General features: G+C 40.8%; 1 protein-coding gene across 1 annotated transcript in view; it reads right to left on the reverse strand.

Moving 5' to 3' along the window:
- Window positions 1-1327: 1327 nt before the first annotated feature.
- kon (chondroitin sulfate proteoglycan 4-like protein) overlaps window positions 1328-26255 on the reverse strand; it is a 99869-nt gene continuing 74941 nt past the window's right edge. The window contains exons 5-13 of the mRNA XM_073969716.1: window positions 25516-25697; window positions 24870-25452; window positions 23783-24811; window positions 15934-16185; window positions 14707-15860; window positions 14492-14645; window positions 9651-10314; window positions 8682-9591; window positions 1328-3682 (exon numbers count right to left, since the gene is read on the reverse strand). Coding sequence (XP_073825817.1) covers window positions 1963-3682; window positions 8682-9591; window positions 9651-10314; window positions 14492-14645; window positions 14707-15860; window positions 15934-16185; window positions 23783-24811; window positions 24870-25452; window positions 25516-25697 — 6648 coding nt within the window. The 3' untranslated portion in view covers window positions 1328-1962. The remainder of the gene's footprint in view (window positions 3683-8681; window positions 9592-9650; window positions 10315-14491; window positions 14646-14706; window positions 15861-15933; window positions 16186-23782; window positions 24812-24869; window positions 25453-25515; window positions 25698-26255) is intronic.

The following is a 26255-nucleotide window of genomic DNA, read 5'->3' on the forward strand; positions in this document are numbered from 1 at the left end:
ATAATATTCGAAAACTCCCAAATTTGACTGCACCACTATATGGGGCCTATACCAAAACATTGACCTATATTGACAAATTTTCGAACTATGAATTCTTAGGCATTCAGAACTATAAATCCTAATTTACAGATAAATGTACTACAAAAATGTGGTCAAGACCCTCGAAATACATGAAATCGGGAGATACCGTTGTATGGGAGCTACACTAAAATATTGACCTAACTTAATAATTTTTTGCCAAATATTAGCTTAACCAATAATTTTCATTTCAAATAAGAAATGAAGGCAAAACCGTAAAAACACTTCATAGTTTTTATGTTACCCATTTATGAGGGCTTCGAATATACCTCTCCAATCCCTCAATTTGCACCAAAACTGTGTTCCGTTATATTGATTGAAGTGTAAACATTCGAAAAATATTAACATTAGTTCACTCAAATGCTTCCCTGAATTAATCTCCGTTTTTTGGAATCTTGCCCCAATGTGCGTCGGTGTAAAACTGAAATATTCCAAGTTACAATTCAAATCTACCTTGCTCGAACACCTACGCCAACCTACTTTTCATAAATTTAAAGGTGATATTTTCTCCTTCCATTGGATTTGAGAGTAGACATTCGCAAAATATAAAACGTTGAATTCTTCTCCACATAAGTTTTTTGTCCATTCAGAATCTTAAATATAATCCGACTACCGCCAAAATCATTTGGCTTCTTTCTCTCCCCCCCTCAACACCCAAAATTTTGAGACGATCCAAGCAAAATTGCAACCTGTAGCGTGATTACAAAAAATGAAAAAAATGGGATGTATTAGCGACTATTACAATATCCCCGTTGTTTGACCCCGGTGTATTATATTTTCTACTTTCATTGCCAGGTTTTGTTTTTTGCATACCCCTTATATAATCGGAGATATTCGCTTTAAAATAAAACGTTGAATTTTTCTTCAAACAATTTGTTTGCCTATTCCGATCATCTTCTGTAGCATGATAACAAGGTTTAAATGGACAGACAGCCGGACACGCATAGCCAGATCGACTTAGCTCGTCGAAAAATTCATTTTGGTATAAAATACCATCCCCGAATAGTGCCTTAATATTCAATGCAATATGGTGCATGCAACCAATAGACCGAATATCCAAGAGATAACAATTCCGTTCTTAAAGTCCGAAGATAAATACGTATATTTAATGGATTAGTGAACTACTTAGCCAGTTGCAAAATGCAACTTTGAAACCATGGGAAGTGCCTCCAAAAAGTCTTGGCCAACACTAGCTAATTACGATTAGCATTTCCACAGGGCTTGATATTTTAAAAGAAACACATACGCATGAATTCAATTCGTCGATAATTTATTGTCATTTATTAATAAGTTATTTGAGTCAATATAGTATAAGTCAATGAACTTACAGCTATGAGTAAAGAATGTAGATCTTAACTTAAAAATGGCGATATGTGTATATGAAAATAAGTTATTGCTAAAGAAACATTATGGCCACAATTAGAAAAAATGGTATGGCAAACAAATGAATTTAAAATCTGATGGATGATGGCAACGACAAGAAATGGCATTTAAGATTAAAATTTATTTTAAAAATGCGTTATTATTCTATATATAAAAAGATTACTTAAAACTAAATTATACACAGGTGGCCTTAGCGGTCTAAATCTTACGAATAGTAAAAAGTTATGGTATAATTTTAAAAACAATTTTGGTCCAGTTGTTTTTTTGTGTTAGTTTTTGGCATGGAACTGGAAATTGGTTGGAGCCCCACTTTAAAAAGATGGAGGTCCTTATGGCAAGTTTTAGAAAATAAATTAAAAATATATATAAAACTTATATTTTAAAGGCACTTTTAAAGCACTTGTGTCGTTTTTTTTTGTAAGGTCGTTTTTTCTTATTATTTAAAAAATTAATTAAAAATAATTACAACTATTCCTCTTCCCTTTAGGTGAGAAGTTGTGTTCAGACCCAATACTGATTTCTTCTAAGCAGTGGATTACTAGGCGGTGCTGAAGGCGGCGTAGATGCTGAAGCAGCCTGACCACTGCTTTGCGGCACACTTGAATAGCCTGCAAAATCATTGGCCATATCGCAGGACGAACTCCAGGTGTCATTTTCCAATTGATATGGATTGTAACGTTGGGGCAACATCATTTGTTGGGGATCACATTGATCATCGGTTTCATCTTCATCAGGATCATAGTCGGGGAAATCGTGTTTGTACGATTCCACTGGTATAATTTTACAGTGGGGTATGTTACTAAAGCCTGGCAGAGGTGTGGAATTTCCTGTAACTGGCACGGAGTCCGCCTCAGAATTGGCATAATGATGATGATGGCTGTTGTGATGTGGATGATGATGTTGGGGACTGACAGAAGTCAGGTCGGGAGGACACGGTAAGGCTGGTGGTTGATCTTTGGATATGTTGGCTTTATGCTTTTTCAAGTAACGGAATTTGAGAACCAACATAATAATCAAAACCAACATTAATAAAATCAACACAGCACAAATGATGGCCACATAATTCAGTGAAAATCCCGTAGAGGCCTTGGTAACATCAGACAATGTCCCATCCACCGCTTTGCGATAGATCATTTTCACAGAAGCCTGGGCTGGTTGTACCGTCTTAATGTGCAGTTGGTAATCAAAGCTATCGTTGTCTGCCTTGGTATTTGCCGCCGATTCATGGGGTACAAAATACACCACACCACTTCGTAGTTCCTTGAAAGAAAATGAACTGGTGGGCCTTTCATTTTGGCTATCACTCGAAAGACCACTGCTGCGAATAATCTTCCGTATTTGTCCAGTGCTGGGCAAGCGGGTTATTAAAAATTTCGGATTGAATTTATTCAACTTCAAGGAGAGGGGATTATCCGGAACCAATAATGACATTAAACGTATTTTTTCTCCCGCTTGGACACCCATCATTGGTATATCGGTAATTTTAATAACAGGTTCCACTTGAACCAACACATCTACTGTGGCGGCATAATTTGTACCCGGAACATAGGCACTAATCTGAAAAGTGTCATTAGAACGATTCAAATCGGTTTGCATGTAGTTGATTTGACCCATTTCCAAAAGTTGATGATTAAATCTCAGGGTGGGTTGATGTTTCAGAACAATTATACCATAGAGCGGAGAGTTGGTAATGTTATATGACAATCTTTGGGCCTGGGCGTTTGTTTTGATGCCAATATTTTCCAATTTCATAACAGCCGTTGTGGCACCTTGTTGTACCGTAACGGGGTATTGTGTGTCCGTGGGCATTATAGATATGGGAGCGATTTTGATGGTGAATATTTCATAGGCAGGATTAAATTTGCCATCGGATACGGTGAAGCAAAATGTTGTTGATTGTGGTGTTCCAAAGTGCACATAAACGATGCGATCATTGTTAATATCCGCTTGGGTAAATTGATTTGAATAGGCTAGCATGTCTTCAGCCACACCATCTTTGGAGATTTTCTTCAGAACTCCCAATGTCGGACCACTCATAATGTCATAGATGATTTCTTCCGGTGGGGTGTCTTTGTCTTCGGTCACCAAAATGTTGCGTGTAATTGTTCGATTCTCTCCTTCGACCACCGTCATTTGCGGTTGATGGGTTATCAGCTTGAAAGGTTGATCATTGATGGGATTTATCGATACCGGAATGGTGAGATTGCAGAGAAAAATGTGTCTGAAATGGAGAAAAAAGCAAACAAATGAAAATTAATGGATTGCAAAGGAGTGGTTTGATTTTATACAGCTAATACCGAAGGTAGACGTTAATCTCCTAATGGGTGCGCTTTCCGGGTCGCGTATGGGAAGCGAGTTTTTGTAATGTGTTGAATCAGAACAGCCTGAGGGCAACCTCTGACAGAGTTGATTCAACATATTTGTTTAAACTTGAGAATCTCTTTGATACGCTGCGATAAGGAAAAGATCAGATCTATCATATCGGCGAGCAATCTTTGAGAGATGCGTGCTCTACATTCCCTGAATATTGTGGATCGTTTATTTCCCCTGTGTACCAAAATTGAATCGGGTTTATTCACCTAAAATAAATAACTACGGTGGGGAAGTCTAATAAAAAGAAAATGTTACGGTGACGGATCTAAATTACCCGGTTCCGGCGGCAAGACTTCGTGGTCACAAGCCAAGTGTCGTCGACATCAAGCGATTGTGATCCCATTGAATTAGGTGTTTATGTCTCTGCATTTACAGCAGTAAATTCTATATGTGCATTGCGAAATAGTGATTGAATAGTCGACGTCCTTAAAATTTGGATCCATGAACGGTGCAAACCGGTCTTCGCAGACAGGACCGATACTATGGGTAGGGACGACCCACAAAACTGCGATGTCTATTGAAAATAGTTAGAGAAGTAATGTAGGGAATTTCACGATAAATTGGAATGATTTGTCCCTGTATCGCAGAACAAGGATACAACGCCGGGGGACGTGTTACTTAATCTGACCTTGACCGATGACGAGGTGGACATCACCAGCAAAGTCTACTAAGAAGGATGAAGGTGATATAGAAGACAGGGTTATGGACTCAGGTGCAAACCAGTCTATGACTGATAAGACCGATATTATGGGAGGAAACGACTAACACAACTCTTCGCAAGAGGATAGTTTAGAGAAGTAAAATAGGGAACGCCTCGATCTCGGAAAGCATTGCCCCAGAACAACAGAACAAGGACATAACTCGAGAGAACAGTTTACTCAATCTGATCTTGACCAACGACGAGCTAGACATCACAGTGAACCCGGTCTAATCTACTAAGGCAGATGAGGGTGATGTGAAAGAAGGGATTATTGACTCAGGTGCTAAAATGCCTGTAAAACAAGTTCCAACTGATTGTATTTCGGTACACATCGAAAAATATCTGAAGCGGGATGTCAAATAGACATTAACTGCTATTGCCTCTGAAGACAGAAATGCCAATGAAATTTGAGATACAAAACACTATAAAAGTGTTTGCTTATCTCCGTATATTCTTTGGAAAAGAGTAGAATTTACACTCTGAGAAGAAGATCTTCTTCATCAGAAGCAAACTCAGATTCATGAGAAAAAATCAAAAACTTGTTCTTTATGCGCTTCAAAGCAAGCTTCAGGTGGATAAATTCTTCCTGCCAAAACCTGGAATCGTTTAAACCACAGCCTTTTAGGACGCTGCGACGACGACCAAGAAATCAGAGGAGACGAAACCTGCTGTCCAGCAAAATGGTCTAGTCCCTTTCTGTCCCGAAGTCGAACTCAATCCCGAATGATAAAAATAAGGCCAAGGGACTTACCACAAATTCGAGCGAGATACACAAAGGTGAACAATTGAGTCTATTTCCAAATTCCACTCTTACCGAAAAGACAAGAGTAAACTGAAGGCTCCAGAGAAACAATCGCCATCTGAAAAGCAGAACCAAAGTCATGATTCTAAAACTGAGAAGAGTGCCCGCTCCTCCGAAGACCCACAGACTTTGTCCAAGAAGACTCAGACAGTTCATCCAATTATTTCCTACGCAGCCGTCCTTGACCGCAAAGCCAAGGAAAAAAGGCCAGACCTAAAGCTCAAGATCACGGACGCAAAAAACTTATTCGAGACCGACCCCAATGAAGCGTCACAACAAACTTCAAGTGGAAATTAAGGCCTTTCCTGAAAGAAAGACCAGTGTTCTGCGGATGTAAATTGGAGCAACACTTTCCTCCACAAGGATGTCAAGGTTATTAAATGCAACAACAAGAAATCATTGGATTTCGATCTACATCGGCCGGCCACATAATAGCCGTGTTCCGGCCAGCCTCAGTGCACATATGTTTGTCTTTGTATCGTTTTTCTGCGTTGGGAGCGGTCCGTGTCGGAATGGAATTGGACGCCGCACTTTCATCAATCTTGGCATAGCTATTTGACCTAGTTCCAGAGTTAAATCACCGCGTCAGAGATCTGTCAACCCTTCTGATGTTCGAGTAGTAGAGAGGACGTTCCTATCCATAATTACTGCTGCAGCCACTCGCTATATACCTACTGTTCAAATAGCGGAAGTGAGACTAAATATCCCAGCAGAGGCGGGGGGATTAGCAAATGAGTGTGACGTGCTTCGTCGAGCCAACCCAAGTGACCGCAGAGTCAGGAAACTGACACTGGATTTTAACAGGTTCGTCAGCGAGAAAACAAGTGGCTAAATTATCAGAATACTTGTATCATGGAAGACTGAATAAGAAAATTGTGAGCAACGGTTAAGTCACTTTCGAACCCTTTACAGAAGGAGGATAGGACCTCAGTCACGTTTGGCAAGGTTACGTTTATTGATCCGAAGAAGTACGCCAGTTATTTTAATGGACAGTTTGTCGAGCACGCCGCGAGTGACAGAGCGAAGAGTACTACGTCGCATTACATCTCCTCCTACCGAGGAGAAATCACCACAATTTACAATGAATGATGTGGCGAATACCATCACGAACGCCAACTCATCCAAAGCGTTGGGCCCTGATGAAATCTAACTAAAGTTCTCAACAGGTCGCCAGCCACTCAAATCGTGATCGAAGTCTGGAAAATCGGCAGGGTAGTCCTGATACTGAAGCCGGGCAAAGATGCCAGCAAAGGTGAATCGTCTCCCGTAGCAAAGACTGTCTTGCTTCAAAACTCTAAAACTCATAACTCATTTTCTAGGCTGTAAGGACGCCGAAACCTTTCGCACAGAGTGCGATAACCTCCAAATTCATGCGAAAGTGGTAAAAAATACAAGATAAAGTGGGCAATCAATATGTAATCATCGGTGATGCTCCAATTTGTCACTCTGCCAATATACCAGGATATATATAAGGATTACGTCGAAGTGTTTAATATGAGCACCTACTTTACGGGCTATTTCACAGTGCTCTTAACACAGAAGTACGACTACAAATTCGCTCACAGGTTTTTGGACTTCATCGCCTCTTAGGTTAGGACCGAATCCCATCTAACACTTTTGCCTTTCCATCCACGTATCCACAACTCCACATTTGAGCCAAAAACCCTACCCGCGATTTAGGTCTAAACCACAGCTACAGTGATGCTTTCACAAGTGGGCTAACGCCAACAGCCAAACTAGATCTGAAGATCTCGAGGCACCTGGTACTGTACCAGAATATAGCCTCCGGTCAGGCTTCGTAGCAGAAAACTACTACCAGTTTGACTCCAAATAGACCCAAAACTTTATGAGGGGAGAATACACAAGACAGGACCACCAATAATTAGCATGCAATCCTTCCGAACTGCACAAAGGACCCACAGGGATCGCGTCGACAAACAATACAATAATTAATGAGGCCATCCATCCGGCGACACCAACACCCCCCACTGTAGAGATTATTATGTGAGAGGATTACTTCCACTAAGTATCCTCCTTCTCCTAGCAAACACTTCACGTTCAAAACTACTCAAAGAACTATGGACCGACTGTCTCCAAGTGCCCTAATAAAATCCCACCAGTCTCATCATAGGTTAACATCTAATGTCATCATTGTAAGAACATTCCGCCAGTCACACCCGCATAATTCTGTCCCGACAGTAAGATACCCAGATTCACGATTAAGCTGAAGTATGGGTGGTCAAGTACGAACGTAGTGTCACCCTCCCCTGGTCACTGTTTGTCCTCCTAGTCCGACACTTATCAGTACCACGCTTCAGAAGAATTGCACTGCGCCGTCTAATATCCCCATCCACCATATCAGAAGACCGGAGACAATCATCCTCACGCTTTAACTTATACATATCACTTTCAGATCAAAGGACAGGGACCGAAGTAACATCTTCTTGCTAACATGTCTGAATGCCGTAGTTATGCTCAAGTATGCGACTTAACTAACGTATGCTATGTTCACCAATTGGAATGTGGCGGGACGACTATGGACTAACTTGCCTTTAGCAGCATTAGCACGACACGACATTCCACCTCAACACGAGTCTCAACTTCAATCATATTAAGCAGGTCATCAGCATGCACACAGGTCTTAGAAGTGGTCGCTAACTATCGCTGCAGAGAATCCATCATGAGGTTACAAATAAATGGATCAATGAGGATAGCCTCGAGCCACATCTTCCCGGACCCTCTCACTGGATTCCATGACACATGCATTTCTTCCACTAAAATAACTTGACCAGAGAACAAACACCTGACACCTGATCTTAGACAACTTAGCGTAACGTTAATACCGCATGAACCCTTACAAATTAGATAAATTAAGTGCTGGATAGCAGAATTCTAAATTCAAGCATTGGGGAAACAACTATGCCTACTCTGATGATGTAGTGTTGCTGATTACTGAAAAATTTGTCTCTACAATCTCAGAACTTAAGGCTGCCCCGATGAGCCAAAGCAAATCTCCTTAGAGTAAATCCTGCGAAAACAGTAATGGTATTTTTTACTATAAACATCGAGGATTTTATGCTATCAGAACTAGTGGGACTGAAGATATATTACTCTTCGGAATCTAAGTATCTAGTACAATTCTGGACTGTCAACTGAGATTCCAACGAAAAGAGGTTTCTCTATTCATGTAATAACTCAATTGGGAAGGAATTTAAACAGCACCTATGGACATGAATGTATTTTAAGTTAGTTAACGTGGTTATTTGTGGGATCTACACAAAAGTCAGGACCTTTCTAATGTTATATATATATTTTTTATAACAATCACTAAAAACCTAAACTTACCCTTGTTCCAAATAAACGGACATCAATATGGTATCCTCCAAGGTGTCGGTGTGATCATGAATATAGTAAACTTTCCGGGTAAAGAAATCACTGGGATGGAATTTTTGAGTGGGACGGAATTCATGGCCCAAACCAATTGAACCATGGCTGGGCTTTTGTACCGTTTCAATAAACAGCTCGGGATTATTAATACCAGCACGAGTCTTCAGATATTCCAACATTTTGGAGAAATCCAAATTGATTGGCACCGATCCACCTTCATCAACATTCAGCTTTGAAACTGGTAAAAATCTCAAGAGACCACCAGAAGATACAGAGATTTCAATATTAAACTTCTGATCCAGCAAACGATCGCTGCGCTTGGCAATAACATCGAAATAGAATGAATCGTTGATGCGAAATTCAATAATCACAGCAGTGTGTTCGTAGAATATGTGACCGTTATCAATGTCGTCCTGGGTGAATTCGGTAACCTCCCTCGCCTGGCCATTGTCGTTGACCAAATATTCATTGACAATCCGTCCCAGATTTGGTGGTACGGTGATATTGTAACGTATCTCCCGTTCTTCATCGGAACAGCGGAAGTGTAGGTGGTCACGCAGTATTTGTTTCTTTGTCAAGGGGAAAACATGAAGATTTTCATTACGTTCCTCAATGATTTCAATGGGTTTAATGGCAATATTCAAAACTTGTTCGGTGGTATTAAAGAGGCCATCGGTGACCATAAATGACAGTTCATTGCGCCGTGAGTTGGAGTCGTGTATAAAATAGACCTGTTCATTGTTAATGTCATTTTGTGTAAAGCTATCAATTTTCGATTCAGGATCATTTTTAAAGGCCAAATAACCACCATAGATGTGATTAACCACAAAGGTGATGTTCTCCGGTGGGGTATCATAGTCACGGGCCACTAAAAGAAGAGGGAAAGAACAAATTAATTTCAAATTATTTAAAGGCATTGTTACTTACTCAAATCGATATAGCGTATAATATAACGTCCACCATTCCACACCTGCAGCCCAGTATTGGTCACCACCACCGGTTGCTCATCGTTGACTGGTACCACCGAGAATTCCAAATCGAATGGTACACTTTCTTTATTTCTTGCCGTTGCAATCAGGGTCATAGTATCCGTAGAATTTTCACTACCATTGTGAATATATTGAATGGCTCCCTGATCTAATTGTTTTTGAGTAAATCTCTTAACCTTTGAATTGGAGGCCATAATATAGCCGGCGGAGGGACTGGATGTTATAATATATTCCAAAATCTTGCCCCGATAATATTCCGAAAATGGTTGTATATCAGCTGATGTGAGTTGTACGGTTTTACCTTCCACCACCGATATGGTATTCGTGTGCATATAAAGTTTCTCCGGTATGATGACTATCCTCAACATAAGATTCCTTAACCAAGTTATGCCATTTGTCACATCAAATATAAAATAATCAGAGGATTGATTTACGCCCGCTTGAATGTAGAACATCTTCTCGGTGTTTATGGCCGATTGATCGAATACCTTGCAATTGTATTCATCATCGAAAGACATCGATTGCATTTCTAAATAACCATGTAGTGGAGAGGCGGTGACTAGGAATGTTATATCGCCGGGGGAGATGTTGGGATGGACAACCTGAAAGAAAGGAAAGGGAATTATTATATGAGGGGTACTATACGTACATATCCACAATATTCCCGAAGGCACAAGGGGGACTTCTTTCATATCAATGAGTGTACCCCGATTTATATTGGTCTAATGATATGAGACCTACTTTTTATCGCCGAGTCCGAACTGCATGTCTTGCGACACCACTTGTAGAGAAGTTTTTCCTGGCTGAAATACTCAGTACGTGTTTGAACGACAGAAGCTCTGCGGACACTATATGTATGTATAATCGGTTACTAAGTGAAGATTCATTTAAATCATCTTCCCAAAATTTTAAGAAAATTTTAGAATTTCCATCTCTAAAACATGGTGTCGATTAAGCCGATATGGTCTAAACTTTTCACCTCGTAATCTTACGCCCAAACTTAGATCAACTCCACTTCCGCTAAAATGAAAAGGTGCGCAAGATAACTCTCGGATGGCAACCGAATATATCTCGGATGGTTTTATATATATATCTCGCTGCAGGTTGCCTCCACAGCAGTATTCCCCCCTATTACGACGGTATAATTTTTGGGTGGCAAATACATTCTCCCGGAGATAAAGGCCCAAAGACTTAAAAAACACTGCCAGCACATGCTGAAATAACTAATGAACACAATCCCACGACGACCGGAAGAATCCTCACCTAAACAATTATTTGCTTGTGTTCGTATATTTTGTTCGCCATGGGAGTAATATATAGCACAATACCTGCTTTCTGACAGAAAGGCTGATTCTAAGAAGCCCCTTTTTCAGAAAGGGTCTATAGAAGCACCCTTTCTTTCTGAAAGGGTTCTATAGAAGCATGTTTTCATTCGACCGTTCGACCGAACTGTCATGGTGGCTCTTGTCTTATCGAATGCCTCCGATGCAGTCAACCATGCCAAGCTGTTCGAGGATATTGAGAAGACTTCTCTAGAGAAGATTCTGAAACAACATAAACTAAATGTCGTTTGTGGAATTTAGAAATAAGAAGTCTAAAACTCGTAAAGTGCAACAGGGTATTCCCCAAGGCGGGAGATATCATCGGAACTGTTTAAAATCTGTCTATCTAAAATTCGTCACTCTCCAGACAGCATAGAGATCGTACAATGAATTAGTTTAGATCTTCTATCAGAGGAATATAAAATTATCCGTCTGAACGGGTGAACATATTGGTCCATGGTGTCCTGATTCCGACCGCTAATTACCACCAGATATTGGGTGTAACGGTTGGAAGCATGTTTAAGTCGTCTGCGCAAGCCACTGCTATTTGCGACAAGATACGAAGAAGGAACAATGGAGTAGACAAAGAAACCATGTTGACTTCTTATAAAGCAATTGGCCGGTCTGTGGTAAGTTGTGCGGCGCCAGTGTGGTATGGAAATGTAAGCGTTAGGCAGTGTAAGAATATTCAAACCTGCCATAATCCTGCCTGAGAATTACAACAGGGTACCTAATCATGACACTAGTGGTTCATCTTTATGAGGAGGCAAACATTTTTCCAGTGAATCAGCAGTATCTGCATCCCTGCCACAATATAGTGGACAAGCTTCCCCACTCAGGAAAGTCAGGAGAGATCTTCATAATCAATGAGGTACAAATGCGAACCTCAAAACCAACGAACTTATCAGGGAGACTTGGATGCAAATGTACAGTAAGTTGAAAGGTATAGTGTGATAGAAGACAACCTATCGATTTTATCACCTCTGAACGCCTCACATTCGTCAATAGTGGGAAAGCCGATTGGCCGAGTTTTACAAATCACCGCTTCACGGATCTGCCCAATCCTTCTGATGTTCGGGTAGCTGAAAGGACGTTCCGAGACATCATCACTGCTGCTGCCGTCCGCCATTTATCTGCTGGTCGAGTGCCCGAAGTGGGATCAAACTTCCCGGCAGAAGCGACGGGATTAGCAAATTCGGGTGATGAGCTTCGTCGAGATGACACTGGAAATTAACACGTTAGTCGGCGAGCATAAGAGGAATAAGTGGTAAATCATCTGAAGAGTTGCAACATTGGAGCCGATATTAGTGAATTGTGGGCAACGGGCAATTCTTGAATTCTGGAAAGAAGGAAGATAGGACCTCTGTGACATTGGGCGACGTTACGTCGACTGACTCGAAGAGGTGCGCTAGTTGCAATCGACAGTTTGTTGATCACCCCGAAAGTGACTGGGCGAAGAGAAGAGTACTATGTCGCATGAGATCTATTCCTGCCGAGGATGAACCACCATAGTTTACAATGGATGATGTTGCGACTGCCATCAGGAACGCTAAATCATTCAAAGCGTTTACCCTAAAGTTTTCAACCTGGCCACTCTCATTGTTCCCGTTATCTGGAAAATGGGCAGGGTGATCACGCTACTGAAGCCAGTCAAGGATGTAAGCAAAAGTGAATCGTACAGGCCAATTTCGCTTTTGTCGCCCGTTTTGAAGACCCTTGAGGTTTTAGTCCTCCCCAGCTTCAGAAGTAGCTATCCAGCTGCCTATCCATGCCGATCGGAATGCTGCATTCTGTAAGCAGCACAGCACGACAACAGCGCTGCAGGCCATCTCCACACATATTTGTCGATGACTCAACTAGGATAAGCCAGCAAACAGTGATGGTGGCGCTTGGCTTATCAAAAGCCTTTGGGCCTTGAGGACATTGAGCAGACAATCCTGTGGGCAAGTCTGAAGCGTTGAACAATCAATTATATGTATGGATGAGAGTCGTACAGGGAATTCATGAAGAAGAAGTCCAAACTCCGTAGAGTGAAACAGGCAATTCCCCAATGTGGGTTGATATATCCGGAACTGTTTAACATCTACCTCTAATGTATTTCGCCACCTCCAAATGGTATCGAGATCGTAACGTATGTGGATGATTGTACTGACGTCAGGTACCTTCCCTGATGACATTTGTGAAAGACTGAATTCTTATTAGACCGATATTATTACCTTTTACCACGCGATGAATATGCAGATATCCGCCATTAAATCTACGGCCACTCTACTCACCACATGAACGGCGCAGGTAAGAGAGGATCTCAAACTACCCCAAAATACTACGTTCTTGTCGGCCACGAATGTCGCAACTATCTGCGAGAAACTGAAATATAGAAACCAGGTCCTCAAGTCCCTAGCTAAAGAAACCTTGTTGGCCACATATAAAAATATAACGCAATAGGTCGGTCTGTGGTAAGCTATGAACGCCAGTTTAGTCCGCTACTGTAAGTGGAACGCAATGGAAAAATATTCAAATTTGTCAGAATTCTGCCCTGAGAACAGCAACAGGATGCCTTCTCATGTCTTCAGTGGACCATCTACATGAGGAGGCAAAAACTGTTCCGGTAGGGCAGCACTTGTTCGTTACAGTACTTGTTCTTACCGTGAGAGCCATCCCAATCACCATCTGGTGGGTACGCCCGACACACTCAGACACATCAAGAAGGATCTTTACGATAAAGAGAGGGAAGTCCAACGATACATGAGATAACCCCTAGAACAACAAGTATATCAAACTGTTTTGAATAGCAGGGCGCAGTTGTTAAGGCCCTAAGAAACTATAGTGTGAATAAAGTCCTCGGAGTTCATCCTCCATCTATCGCAGCTGAGAAGCGTCAGCTACCACGACAAACCAGAGTAGTTTTGGCTCAATTACGCTCGGGATATTACTTCTCATCTAACTCCATTGGATTTGTGGTTACATCCCATCGAAGCAGCCACATTCCTGGAACTGGGGATAGACCCAGAGCCAGATTGAGTAGAAGAACGAGCACACAAACAAGTTCCACGCAGTCACGAAACTTCTCCACCAAAAATTGTCAATATAGTTCAATGTTTTGATATACCCCGCATATAACGTTACATCCCGATTTTCGGTATTTTGATAATTTTATCTAATTTTTTTACCGAAATAGCGGTAATTTGACAATTGAGGTTCCCAGTGGTCACAAAACTTGTCAACATAGGTCCACACTGTGATATTGCTCCCACATAAAGGTACCGCCCAATTAAAGATATTTTTAGATATATTTTCTGACGTAATTATAATTTAATCATTTGGGGTATCCGTGGTCGAAAAACTGCCCTAAAATTGGGCAGTTAAGGAAACTAATAATATCATTTTAGTTCAGAATATTTTATGGTTTATGGTTTTATGAACAGTTCGGCCCGATTTTTTACTTTTTTGTACTTACCTCTAATACATCTCTGGAAATCAGCACACTTGTGGATTCTTCAACATATAGTGTTTGATTTTTCTTCACCTGCAATGGTTCCCAATAGGCAGATGGATATATGCGAAATATAACCTCACCTTCGGCACTTATGTTTTTAATGTGGACACGATATCTGCAAATAAAATACAACTATTATAAGATTATCCGCCACAAAAATTTAACTCCGCTCTTACCTCACTTTATCCATCGAAGCAATTTCGGTGTTCCAATAAACCAAACGATCCCGTTCTATGTCCAAATGTGTGAAATTACTCAACGATGTTAAATTTGACGACTTATAATGCGTTGCCGATGAAGATGCATCATCTGACGATCGGGGTCTTGACAAATACCTTAGTATACCATATGTGGGTGGTTTTATTACTTCATAATAGATTTCATCCAATTTCATGTCCAAATTCGTTTCCAAAACAAAGTCCTTATTGCGCAGTATTACAAATTTACCCTCCTGCACAATTGTGGCATTGGGTGGTAGCATTGAAACAAAAGCATCCGAGGCATGTATCTCCAAGAGGCCATCAACATTATGCATTTGATCGCTAACAATAAAGGAGGCTGTGCCCACATCCGCTCCAGTATGTTGGAACATTATGCGCCTATTGGCTATATCATCTTGGGTAAAACTATCCACATAGTGGCCGGACTTGTAAAATGCTCCATTGTTACAAGCAATGTGAAGATAATGGATATTCGAGGTATTTGTATCAACATCAGCATCCAAATATTGCAACACATCCGAGTTAAGTGTACGTATACCACCACGCATAACATGAAATATACGATCCAAAGTTCGATATGGAGCATTATCATTGTGAAGGCTAATGCGTACATCCATGCGAGATACAAATTGCAAATCAGTATCCTCACTGGATAAGATAAGTAAATCAAACGTGTCCTCGGTAGATTCACTATCATCGTGACAATAATAGATTTCATTGAGAAACAATTGTTCCAATGTAAACTCCGCAATCATCATAACCTTGTGGTCCCTCTCATCATAACGACACAATGTACCGAATTTTGGTTTGTGGGTAACAATAAATTTCAGACTTTCATAAATATTAAAACGTATTTCAAAATGATTTTTCGTTATCAAGGCTCGTTCACCCTCCTGTACTTTAAGTAGTTCCTTTGTTTGATACGAGAGTTTATTGACAAGGTCATCGCGTGGTGTAAACATGATGGTCACCTTGCCCCTCACATCATCACATTCTGCCACGGAGACATCAAATTCCAAATGATCTCGGAAACTGGAATACGAGGAGCGGTGGGTCTTATAACGTATGCGATTCTTGTCAATATCCAATTGGGTAAAGGAATCCATTTTCTAAATAGACGATAAAAAGGACAAATAAGTAAAGTTCATTTAGCTATATTTGTAAGTCACGGGGAAAACATACCTTGGCAAATTTCCTCGACCCCTCCACATAAATATTGCCATATTTGGTGGGACTTGTAATTTTATAGATAATATTCCGTGGAAATGTCTCAATGGGCACCGTTTCATAGGATAACACTTCATTAGTCAATATAAATTCTCTGGATCCATTGATGGCGATCATCGAAGGTTTTCGGGAATTAATGCGCAAACGGGTAAAGGTTATACGAAAATCAAAAGTTTGCGTTGTCACAAAACCAAATGAGGCAATAAACTGGAAAAGAAGAAAGGGGATCAAATTATAAAACATAAAAATAAAAAGTATTTCGCACACTAATCTCCCGAGGGGACATGGCAAGATTTCGTTCATATCAATTTATGGTCAAGTCCAAACGGCAAGTCCCAATTTTTGGTATTTTCTGGAAATTAGCTAAATTGTTTGACGTAACTACTTGTACTTTGACATTTGGGGTTCCCAGTGGTCACAAAACTTACCCACTAAAAATTGACAACAGAGGAACAGGTTTTGGTATAGCCCCAATATAACGGTACCACCCGATTGTAGATGCTTTGAGGGGTTTAGCCACATTTGTTGACCGAATCTGTAATTTGACATTTTAGGTTTCCATTGGTCAACAATAATCTCCATCAAAAATTGGTATGTTTTGGTATCGCCCCTATATAACTGTAGCTCCCGGTTTTAGGTATTTTGACGAGTATAGCTACATTTGTAGCCCGAACTATCTGTAATTTGACATTTAAGGTTTCCAGTGGCCGAAAATCTTCTTTACCAAAAGTTGTCAATATAGGTTGGTATAGCCCCCATATAACGGTACCTTCCGATTTTAGGCGTTTTGAGGGGTTTATCTGCATTTATTGACCGAACTATATGTAATTTGACATTTTAGGTTTCCATTGGTCAGAAATATTCTCCACCAAAAATTGTCAACATAGGGCCATGTTTTCGTGTCGCCCCCATATAACGGTACCTACGGATTTAAGGTATTTTGAGGATTTCAGCAACGTTTTTTTACCGAATTCCCTGTAATTTCACATTTGCGGTTCCCAGTGGTCACAATACTTCTCCATCAAATATTGTCAATGTTGTTTTGGTATAGACCCCACTTAAAGGTGCTGCCCGATTGAAGACTTAAAGGTGCTGCCCGATTGAAGACTATTTGGATACTTTTTCGGGCCTAATTTAGGCAGTTGGGGTATCCGCGGGCAAAAAATATCTTAACCTCAAAATTTTGGGCAGGAAAGAAAACTAGTTGTTCCATTTTAGTTCACAATATTTTATGGTGGAGGGTATTAAAAGTTCGGCCCAGCCTAACTTAATGTTTTTTTTTTACTTTCTTTTCGTTTGGGATGGCTTTTCTGATATAAATTGCGAAACCCTTGGGATCAGGTAAATAATGCAATCCTTCGTTCCATGTTTCGATCGTAACTTAAACATTGCTCACAATTGTTCCGGATTCACTGTTGCAACACATCAGATTATTTTGCATCGTTTTCCCTTTATCCTCACAGACTTTAGAAACTTGGACAGTTACGTGTGTTTAGTTGGGAATTTTAACAGTGCTGACAATTCGGTCCCAATACGAATTTATGCGGCTACACCTTCCGGATCTTAACTGAGTCAAACCACTAGTGTTTGCCTTGGCAACTGTCGTTCTTCTCCTGCGATAGATGGGGGTGGTCTCCAATGCATTAATTTTAATGCTATTCAAGTCTGCTTGATAGGTTCGTTATACTAGAAGTTCTAGCTTGTACCTTTGGACCTCTCTCTCCAGACCATGCAGATCTCCACTAACCTGCATGGGTGGAGGAAGCATATCCACTTAATAGTGGCAGGGATGCTCACGGCTACAAAACTCAAGCAGGACTGCATCGACAACACCTTGTTGTGCTGATGGACCGGTAAAATCTTCGCCTCCTCATAAATATGGTCTAATGATGTCATTCTGGCAGGTTTGCGTATTTTTCCTATGCGTAGCGGACACATTTGCATACCTCACCGGCACTGCATAGCTTACCACAGACACGCCTATTGTTTTTTAAGAGCTCAACCAGGTTACTTTGTCAGCAACCCAACTGCTACCGACTAGCGAATTGAGAACTTGATTCCTACTTCTGATTTTGTCGCAAATAGCTTTGGCTAGCGTGGACGACCTAAACATGTCTAACGTGACACGCAATACCTTGGAGTGGTTAGTGGTCGGAATCAGGATACCATCGACCAATACATTCAGTAGAAGCCTTATGTCAGGTGTCCAGGTGGTGAACATTGTGGCAGTGGGTTAAGCAGCGTATATTTTCATGTTCCTTTTACGGAAGAACTGCACTTTGTTTTTTCAGTCTTCGGCGTTCGTACGACGAAGCTTATCACGCTTATTTGTTAATCCGGTTGCATATGCTAAGAAATTGGGCTAATATCAGGCATTTGACCAGCAGGTATGCAGCGAGTAGCTGCAGCTCTAATGATGTCCAGGAAAATTCTCTCAGCTACCCTTTTACGAAAGGAAAAGTGCTTCGCCAGAACCTTTCCCGAAAAAAAGGATGCTTCGATAAACCCTTTTCGAAAAAGCGTGCTTCGAAAGGGTGCTTCGATAGACCCTTTCTAAAAGAAAGGTTGCTTCGATAGACGCTTTTTGAAAGAAAGGGTGTTTTTATAGACCCTTTTTGGAAAAAAAGGGTGTTTCGATAGACCCTTTCTGAAAGAAATAGTGCTTCGATCGACCCTTTTCCGAAAAAAAGGATGCTTCGATAAACCCTTTTCGAAAAAGCGTGCTTCGATAGACCCTTTCTAAAAGAAAGGTTGTTCGATAGACGCTTTTTGAAAGAAAGGGTGTTTTTATTGACCCTTTTCTAAAAGAAGAGGTGCTTCGGTGGACCCTTTTCTCAAAGAAAGGGCGATTCGATAGACTCTTTGTGAAAGGAAGTGTTCTTCGTTAGACTCTTTCTGAAGGAATGGGTGCTTTGATAGACCTTTTCTGAAAGAAAGGGTGCTTTGATAGACCTTTTCTGAAAGAAAGGGTGCTTTGATATACCCTTTTTAAAGGAAACCGCGCTTCGATAGACATTTTCTGAAAGAAAGGGTGCTTCGATAGACTCTTTGTGAAAGGAAGAGTGCTTCGATAGACCTTTTTTAAAAGAAAGGGTGCTTCGATAGACCTTTTTTAAAAGAAAGGGCGCTTCGATAGACTCTTTGTGAAAGGAAGAGTGCTTCGATAGACCTTTTTTAAAAGAAAGGGTGCTTCGATAGACCCTTTCTGAAGGAATGGGTGCTTTGATAGACCTTTTCTGGAAGATAGGGTGCTTCAATAGACCCTTTTTTAAAAAAAAGGGTGCGTCGATATACCCTTTCTGAAAGGGTGCTTCGATATACCCTTTCTGAAAGACCTTTTCTGAAAGAAAGGGTGCTTCGATAGACCCTTTCTGAAAGACCTTTTCTGAAAAAAGGGTGCTTCGATAGACCCTTTCTGAAAGACCTTTTCTGAAAGAAAGGGTGCTTCGATAGACCCTTTCTGAAAGACCTTTTCTGAAAGCGAGTAGCTGCAGCTCTAATGATGTCCAGGAAAATTCTCTCAGCTACCCTTTTACGAAAGGAAAAGTGCTTCGCCAGAACCTTTCCCGAAAAAAAGGATGCTTCGATAAACCCTTTTCGAAAAAGCGTGCTTCGAAAGGGTGCTTCGATAGACCCTTTCTAAAAGAAAGGTTGCTTCGATAGACGCTTTTTGAAAGAAAGGGTGTTTTTATAGACCCTTTTTGGAAAAAAAGGGTGTTTCGATAGACCCTTTCTGAAAGAAATAGTGCTTCGATCGACCCTTTTCCGAAAAAAAGGATGCTTCGATAAACCCTTTTCGAAAAAGCGTGCTTCGATAGACCCTTTCTAAAAGAAAGGTTGTTCGATAGACGCTTTTTGAAAGAAAGGGTGTTTTTATCGACCCTTTTCTAAAAGAAGAGGTGCTTCGGTGGACCCTTTTCTCAAAGAAAGGGCGATTCGATAGACTCTTTGTGAAAGGAAGTGTTCTTCGTTAGACTCTTTCTGAAGGAATGGGTGCTTTGATAGACCTTTTCTGAAAGAAAGGGTGCTTTGATAGACCTTTTCTGAAAGAAAGGGTGCTTTGATATACCCTTTTTAAAGGAAACCGCGCTTCGATAGACATTTTCTGAAAGAAAGGGTGCTTCGATAGACTCTTTGTGAAAGGAAGAGTGCTTCGATAGACCTTTTTAAAAGAAAGGGTGCTTCGATAGACCTTTTTTAAAAGAAAGGGTGCTTCGATAGACCCGTTCTGAAAGAAAGAGTACTTCGATAGGCTCATTGTGAAAGAAAGAGTGCTTCGATAGACCCTTTCTGAAGGAATGGGTGCTTTGATAGACCTTTTCTGGAAGATAGGGTGCTTCAATAGACCCTTTTTTAAAAAAAGGGTGCGTCGATATACCCTTTCTGAAAGGGTGCTTCGATATACCCTTTCTGAAAGACCTTTTCTGAAAGAAAGGGTGCTTCGATAGACCCTTTCTGAAAGACCTTTTCTGAAAAAAAGGGTGCTTCGATAGACCCTTTCTGAAAGACCTTTTCTGAAAGAAAGGGTGCTTCGATAGACCCTTTCTGAAAGACCTTTTCTGAAAGAAAGGGTGCTTCGATAGACCCTTTCTGAAAGACCTTTTCTGAAAGAAAGGGTGCTTCTATAGACCCTTTCTGAAAGAAAGGGTGCTTCGATGGACTCTTTGAGAAAGGAAGGGTGCTTCGATAGACCTTTTCTAAAGGAAAGGGTGCTTCGATAGACCCGTTCTGAAAGAAAGGGTACTTCGATAGACTCTTTGTAAAAGGAAGGGTACTAGACTCTTTGTGAAATAAAGGGTGCTTCGATAGACCTTTTCTAAAAGAAAGGGTGCTTTGATAGACCCGTTCTGAAAGAAAGGGTGCTTCGATAGACCCTTTCTGAAAAAAGTGTGCTTCGATAGACTCTTTCTGAAAGAAAGAGTGCTTCGATAGACCCTTTTTGAAAGAAAGGGTGCATCGGTAGACCCTTTTCCGAAAGGAAGAGTGATTCGATAGACACTTTCTAAAAGAAAGGGTGATTCGATAGACTCTTTGTGAAAGGAAGCGTGCTTCGATAGACCCTTTCTGAAGGAATAGGTGCTTTGATAGACCTGTTCTGAAAGAAAGGGTGTTGCGATATACCCATTCTGAAAGAAAGGGTGCTTCGATAGACCCGTTCTGAAAGAAAGGGTGCTTCGATAAACTCTTTGTGAAAGGAAGGGTGCTTCGATATACCCTTTCTGAAGGAAAGGGTGTTTCGATAGACTCTTTGTGAAAGAAAGGGTGTTTCGATAGACTCTTTGTGAAAGAAAGGGTGCTTCGATAGACTCTTTGTGAAAGGAAGAGTGCTTCGATATACCCGTTCTGAAAGAAAGGGTGCTTCAATAAACTCTTTGTGAAAGGAAGGGTGCTTCGATATACCCTTTCTGAAGGAAAGGGTGTTTCGATAGACTCTTTGTGAAAGAAAGGGTGTTTCACTCTTTGTGAAAGAAAGGGTGCTTCGATAGACTCTTTGTGAAAGGAAGGGTGTTGCGATATACCCATTCTGAAAGAAAGGGTGCTTCGATAGACCCGTTCTGAAAGAAAGGGTGCTTCGATGAACTCTTTGTGAAAGGAAGGGTGCTTCGATATACCCTTTCTGAAGGAATAGGTGCTTTGATAGACCTGTTCTGAAAGAAAGGGTGTTGCGATATACCCATTCTGAAAGAAAGGGTGCTTCGATAGACCCGTTCTGAAAGAAAGTGTGCTTCGATAAACTCTTTGTGAAAGGAAGGGTGCTTCGATAGACTCTTTGTGAAAGGAAGGGTGCTTGGGTAGACCTTTTCTAAAAGAAAGGGTGCTTCGATAGACCCGTTCTGAAAGAAAGGGTGCTTCGATAAACTCTTTGTGAAAGGAAGGGTGCTTCGATATACCCTTTCTGAAAGAAAGGGTGTTTCGATAGACTCTTTGTGAAAGAAAGGGTGTTTCGATAGACTCTTTGTGAAAGAAAGGATGATTCGATAGACTCTTTGTGAAAGAAAGGGTGCTTCGATAGACTCTTTGTGAAAGGAAGGGTGCTTCGATAGACCTTTTCTGAAAGAAAGGGTGCTTCGTTAGACCCTTTCTAAAAGAAAAGGTGCTTCGATAGACCCTTTCTAAAAGAAAGGGTGCTTCGACAGAATCTTTGAGAAAGGAAGGGTGCTTCGATAAACTCTTTGAGAAAGAAAGGGTGCTCCGACAGACTCTATGAGAAAGGAAGGGTGCTTCGATAGACCCTCTTTGAGAAAGGAAGGGTGCTTCGATAGACCCTTTCTGAAGGAAAGTGTGCTTAGATAGACCCTTTCTGAAGGAAAGGGTGCTTCGATAGACCCTTTCTAAAAGAAAAGGTGCTTCGACAGAATCTTTGGGAAAGGAAGGGTGCTTCGATAAACTCTTTGAGAAAGGAAGGGTGCTTCGATAAACTCTTTGAGAAAGGAAGGGTGCTTCGATAGACTCTTTGAGAAAGGAAGGGTGCTTCGATAGACCCTTTCTGAAGGAAAGGGTGCTTAAATAGACCCTTTCTGAAGGAAAGGGTGCTTAGATAGACCCTTGTCCTAAAGACAGAGTGATTCGATAAACCCTTTTCCGAAAGAAAGAGTGATTCGATAGACACTTTCTGAAAGGAAGGGTGCTTCGAAAAAAATGGTGCTTCGATAGACCCTTTTCCGAAAGAAAGAGTGATTCAATAGACCCTTTTCCGAAAGAAAGAGTGATTCAATAGACCCTTTTCCGAAGGAAAGAGTGATTCGATAGACACTTTCTGAAAGGAAGGGTGCTTGGAAAGAAATGGTGCTTCGATAGACCCTGTCTGAAAGATAGACTCTTTGTGAAAGACCTATTCTGAAAGAAAGGGTGCTTCGATAGACCCTTTTCCGAAAGAAAGAGTGATTCGATAGACACTTTCTGAAATGAAGGGTGCTTCGATAGACCCTTTCTGAAATAAAGGGTTATTCGATAGACTCTTTGTGAAAGGAAGGGTGATTCGATAGACCTATTTTGAAAGAAAGGGGGCTTCAATATACCCTTTCTGAAGAAAGCGTGCTTCGATAGACCTATTCTGAAAGAAAGGGTGCTTCAATATACCCTTTTTGAAAGAAAGCGTGCTTCGATAGACCCTTTCTGAAAGAAAGCGTGCTTCGATAGGCCCTTTCTAAAAGAAAGGGTGCTTCGATAGACCCTTTCTGAAAAAAGTGTGCTTCGATAGACTCTTTCTGAAAGAAAGAGTGCTTCGATAGACCCTTTTTGAAAGAAAGGGTGCATCGGTAGACCCTTTTCCGAAAGAAAGAGTAATTCGATAGACACTTTCTGAAAGAAAGGATGATTCGATGGACTCTTTGTGAAAGGAAGCGTGCTTCGATAGACCCTTTCTGAAGGAATAGGTGCTTTGATAGACCTGTTCTGAAAGAAAGGGTGTTGCGATATACCCATTCTGAAAGAAAGGGTGCTTCGATAGACCCTTTTCCCAAAGAAAATGTGCTTAGGTAAGCACTAAGAAGGTTTGGTCCCTGACCAGAACATCTAAATTTTCTTCGGGGTGCAAATCCTGGCTTATACATATATCCTGACTATGTAAACCATGAACAATGTCAATTCTTCCAGTGGTGTCGTAGGACACGGCGTTCGGACTCGACGATAAAAAATAGGTCTTATATCACTGAGCCATTATGAATAGCCGTGCCTTCGGTTATATAAAATTTTACATTTCCTTGGAAGACCTTCAATAGGTCTCCCTAATATAGAATACCTCTAATGCGCCTTCTATACATTGAATTCGCATTCGTATAGAATCTGTTAAAAGCAAACTTACCTTAAATTCATCTTGCCCCGGAAATTCAAAATTGTGTAGATAACGTATGTGACCCAACTGCAGCTGGCTATCGCTAAACCAATCTACATTTACCCAAGTGGCATCGACTTGTCGCAAACGTTGTATCGACCCGTATTGTGGAGCCTTAACAATTTCATAACGAATGTCGATATTTTCATCAACGGAATTTGTGCCAATCGATAAATTCGAAGGTGTTATAGGCAACGATGACTTGTGGATCATTATGAGACCCGTGTTGTTAACCAGCCTTAACTCCAGGGGATGTACCGAAACTGATAACTGCACGGTGTCACTTGTTTCAATGCCATCGGAAACATGCATTAGCAGGAGATAACTAAATGATTCAGCTGTTGTGGTATTATAGAGAAATGTCACTTTACCGGTATTAACATCTGCCTGGGAAAATGTCATTGTCGGACGATTGTTGACAATAAAACGACCAAAAGACTCCTGAGGATTGGTTGAAGGTAATATGGTGTAGATCAATACATTTGGTGGACTATCAGGGTCTTGAATATTAAATAGATCTACATCTAAATTCTTTTCTATGCCTTCGATGACCCGCAGGATTTTATTGCTGGGTATTTGTAGTTGAGGAGGATCATTGATTGGTGTTATGTTGGCATGCAACATAAAACGATGTTTTCCCAGAATATTCTCTGGGACTTTGTGTATATCGCCATAGATTTGCATATCCAGCATGGCATGATCATTGAAATTCTCCGCCCCATTGTGCACATATTTCACTTTATCGGTAGACAAGTCCACCATGTTGAAGGTGCGACAAATGACAAAATTATTTTTCTCCTGAGAAAAGTGCAACAATTGACCATAGCGCGGTTGTTGCACCACATGGAAGACAATGGATGAGTCTGTCACACCGGGAGTTTTGCGGTAATCCATAAGGACATCTAAAAAGTTTGGTGACAAAAAGACCGTGCCGCCCTCCAGCAGCTGCATGGGTGAAACATAGAGCAACTCAAGGGTGGGACTGGTTTCGGTGAAGATCTGGAAATAAGAACGACATTAGACTATAAGCAAAATTAAATTTGCGTTTTCTCTTTACCTTATATGGCCCCTGAAAATCCGCCTTTATACAATACGACTGATCGCAATAGCATATAAACTCATCCACTCCATACTGATTGCAATAACCACTCTTCAGACATGGTTCATGTTCCACACAGGGATATTTCCAAACACAATTCAAATCCAAGTGCTGTGACTTGTTAATGTGTGGAAAACCCAAATCCTTGCCATTGATGTGCAGATCTTTCATGCAACCCATAAAACTGTTGTCATTAATCCGCAAACCCTTATGCCACAGGCGACGCCTTAATTCCTCTTGAACACCACCAACAAAGAAACTTTTCTCCAAACTAATTGTTGCTTTAGTATCATTATCATGTTGAGCACGATAGCTGATGTCATCCAATGTGATTTCGGCCATTTCGGCGTTGTAGCGCATAATTAGCTTGTGCCATTTTCCATCGGCCACAGTGTCATTGGAAGTTAACTTAATTTGACTGCCCTCCTTGTGAAAGGTGAATATCAACATTTTATTTTCAATTTCCACCAGAACATAATCAAAGCCCCCATTATAGAAGATCACTCCAGTCTCTTCCATTGTGCGGAATTTTAGTGATACCCTAGAAGAAAATACATGGATGGTTAGAGTTCTTTAAACATTTCGATAGAGAGAATATACTCACGTTTCTCCTGCAGGATGTGACTCTTTTGCCATTAGAGCATATGAATCGGTATTGAGAAAACTTATAGCATCCTTTGTGGTTCCATTAAATTCGGCACTACATGTCCATGATACTTGTTTGCTATCAGTGTGACCAGTTCCTTCTTTGGCCCGCTTGATTACGTTGATATTGTTGTAGAAAACCTAAAAAAGCATGAAAAGAACGAAGGTTGTGAACATTTTAAAGGACGGCCACATCGATAAACAAGGATTTCTCATAAATATTTTTGAAGCACCTGCAATCCGTTTATAAGCTCCACCATAATATAGAGAGTATAAGAACTCTGTTTTTCAGTTTGCAACGCATTGATATAATAATTTGCGAAACTATAAAGTATATATGTATATTAGGGTGAACCCACAACTTTTTTATTTGAAAATTTTGTGAAAATCGAATCGGATTTTTATATAGCTGTACTTTGGGTCTTATATAGCTATGTGTATCAAGATACGATCCAATTTTTCACAAATTTGTGTGGGATGCGTTTTTTTACCCACAACAATGAACTTCATCGATTGGGCCACAATTGAGCCCTACCAGAAGCGGAGATATTCGCATAAGAAAAAACGTTGACTTTTCTCCACATAATCGTTTTGCTTTTTCCGACTTCCGACCATCACCAAACTTAATAGACTTCCTCCTCTGTGAGACCCGCATCAACTCCCAAAAAATTCGTGACGATCCGATCAAAATTGCGATCG

Source organism: Musca autumnalis, unplaced genomic scaffold (genome assembly GCF_047663935.1).
Source record: "Musca autumnalis isolate F117 unplaced genomic scaffold, ASM4766393v1 scaffold_2, whole genome shotgun sequence".
NCBI classification, from domain to species: Eukaryota; Metazoa; Arthropoda; class Insecta; order Diptera; family Muscidae; genus Musca; species Musca autumnalis.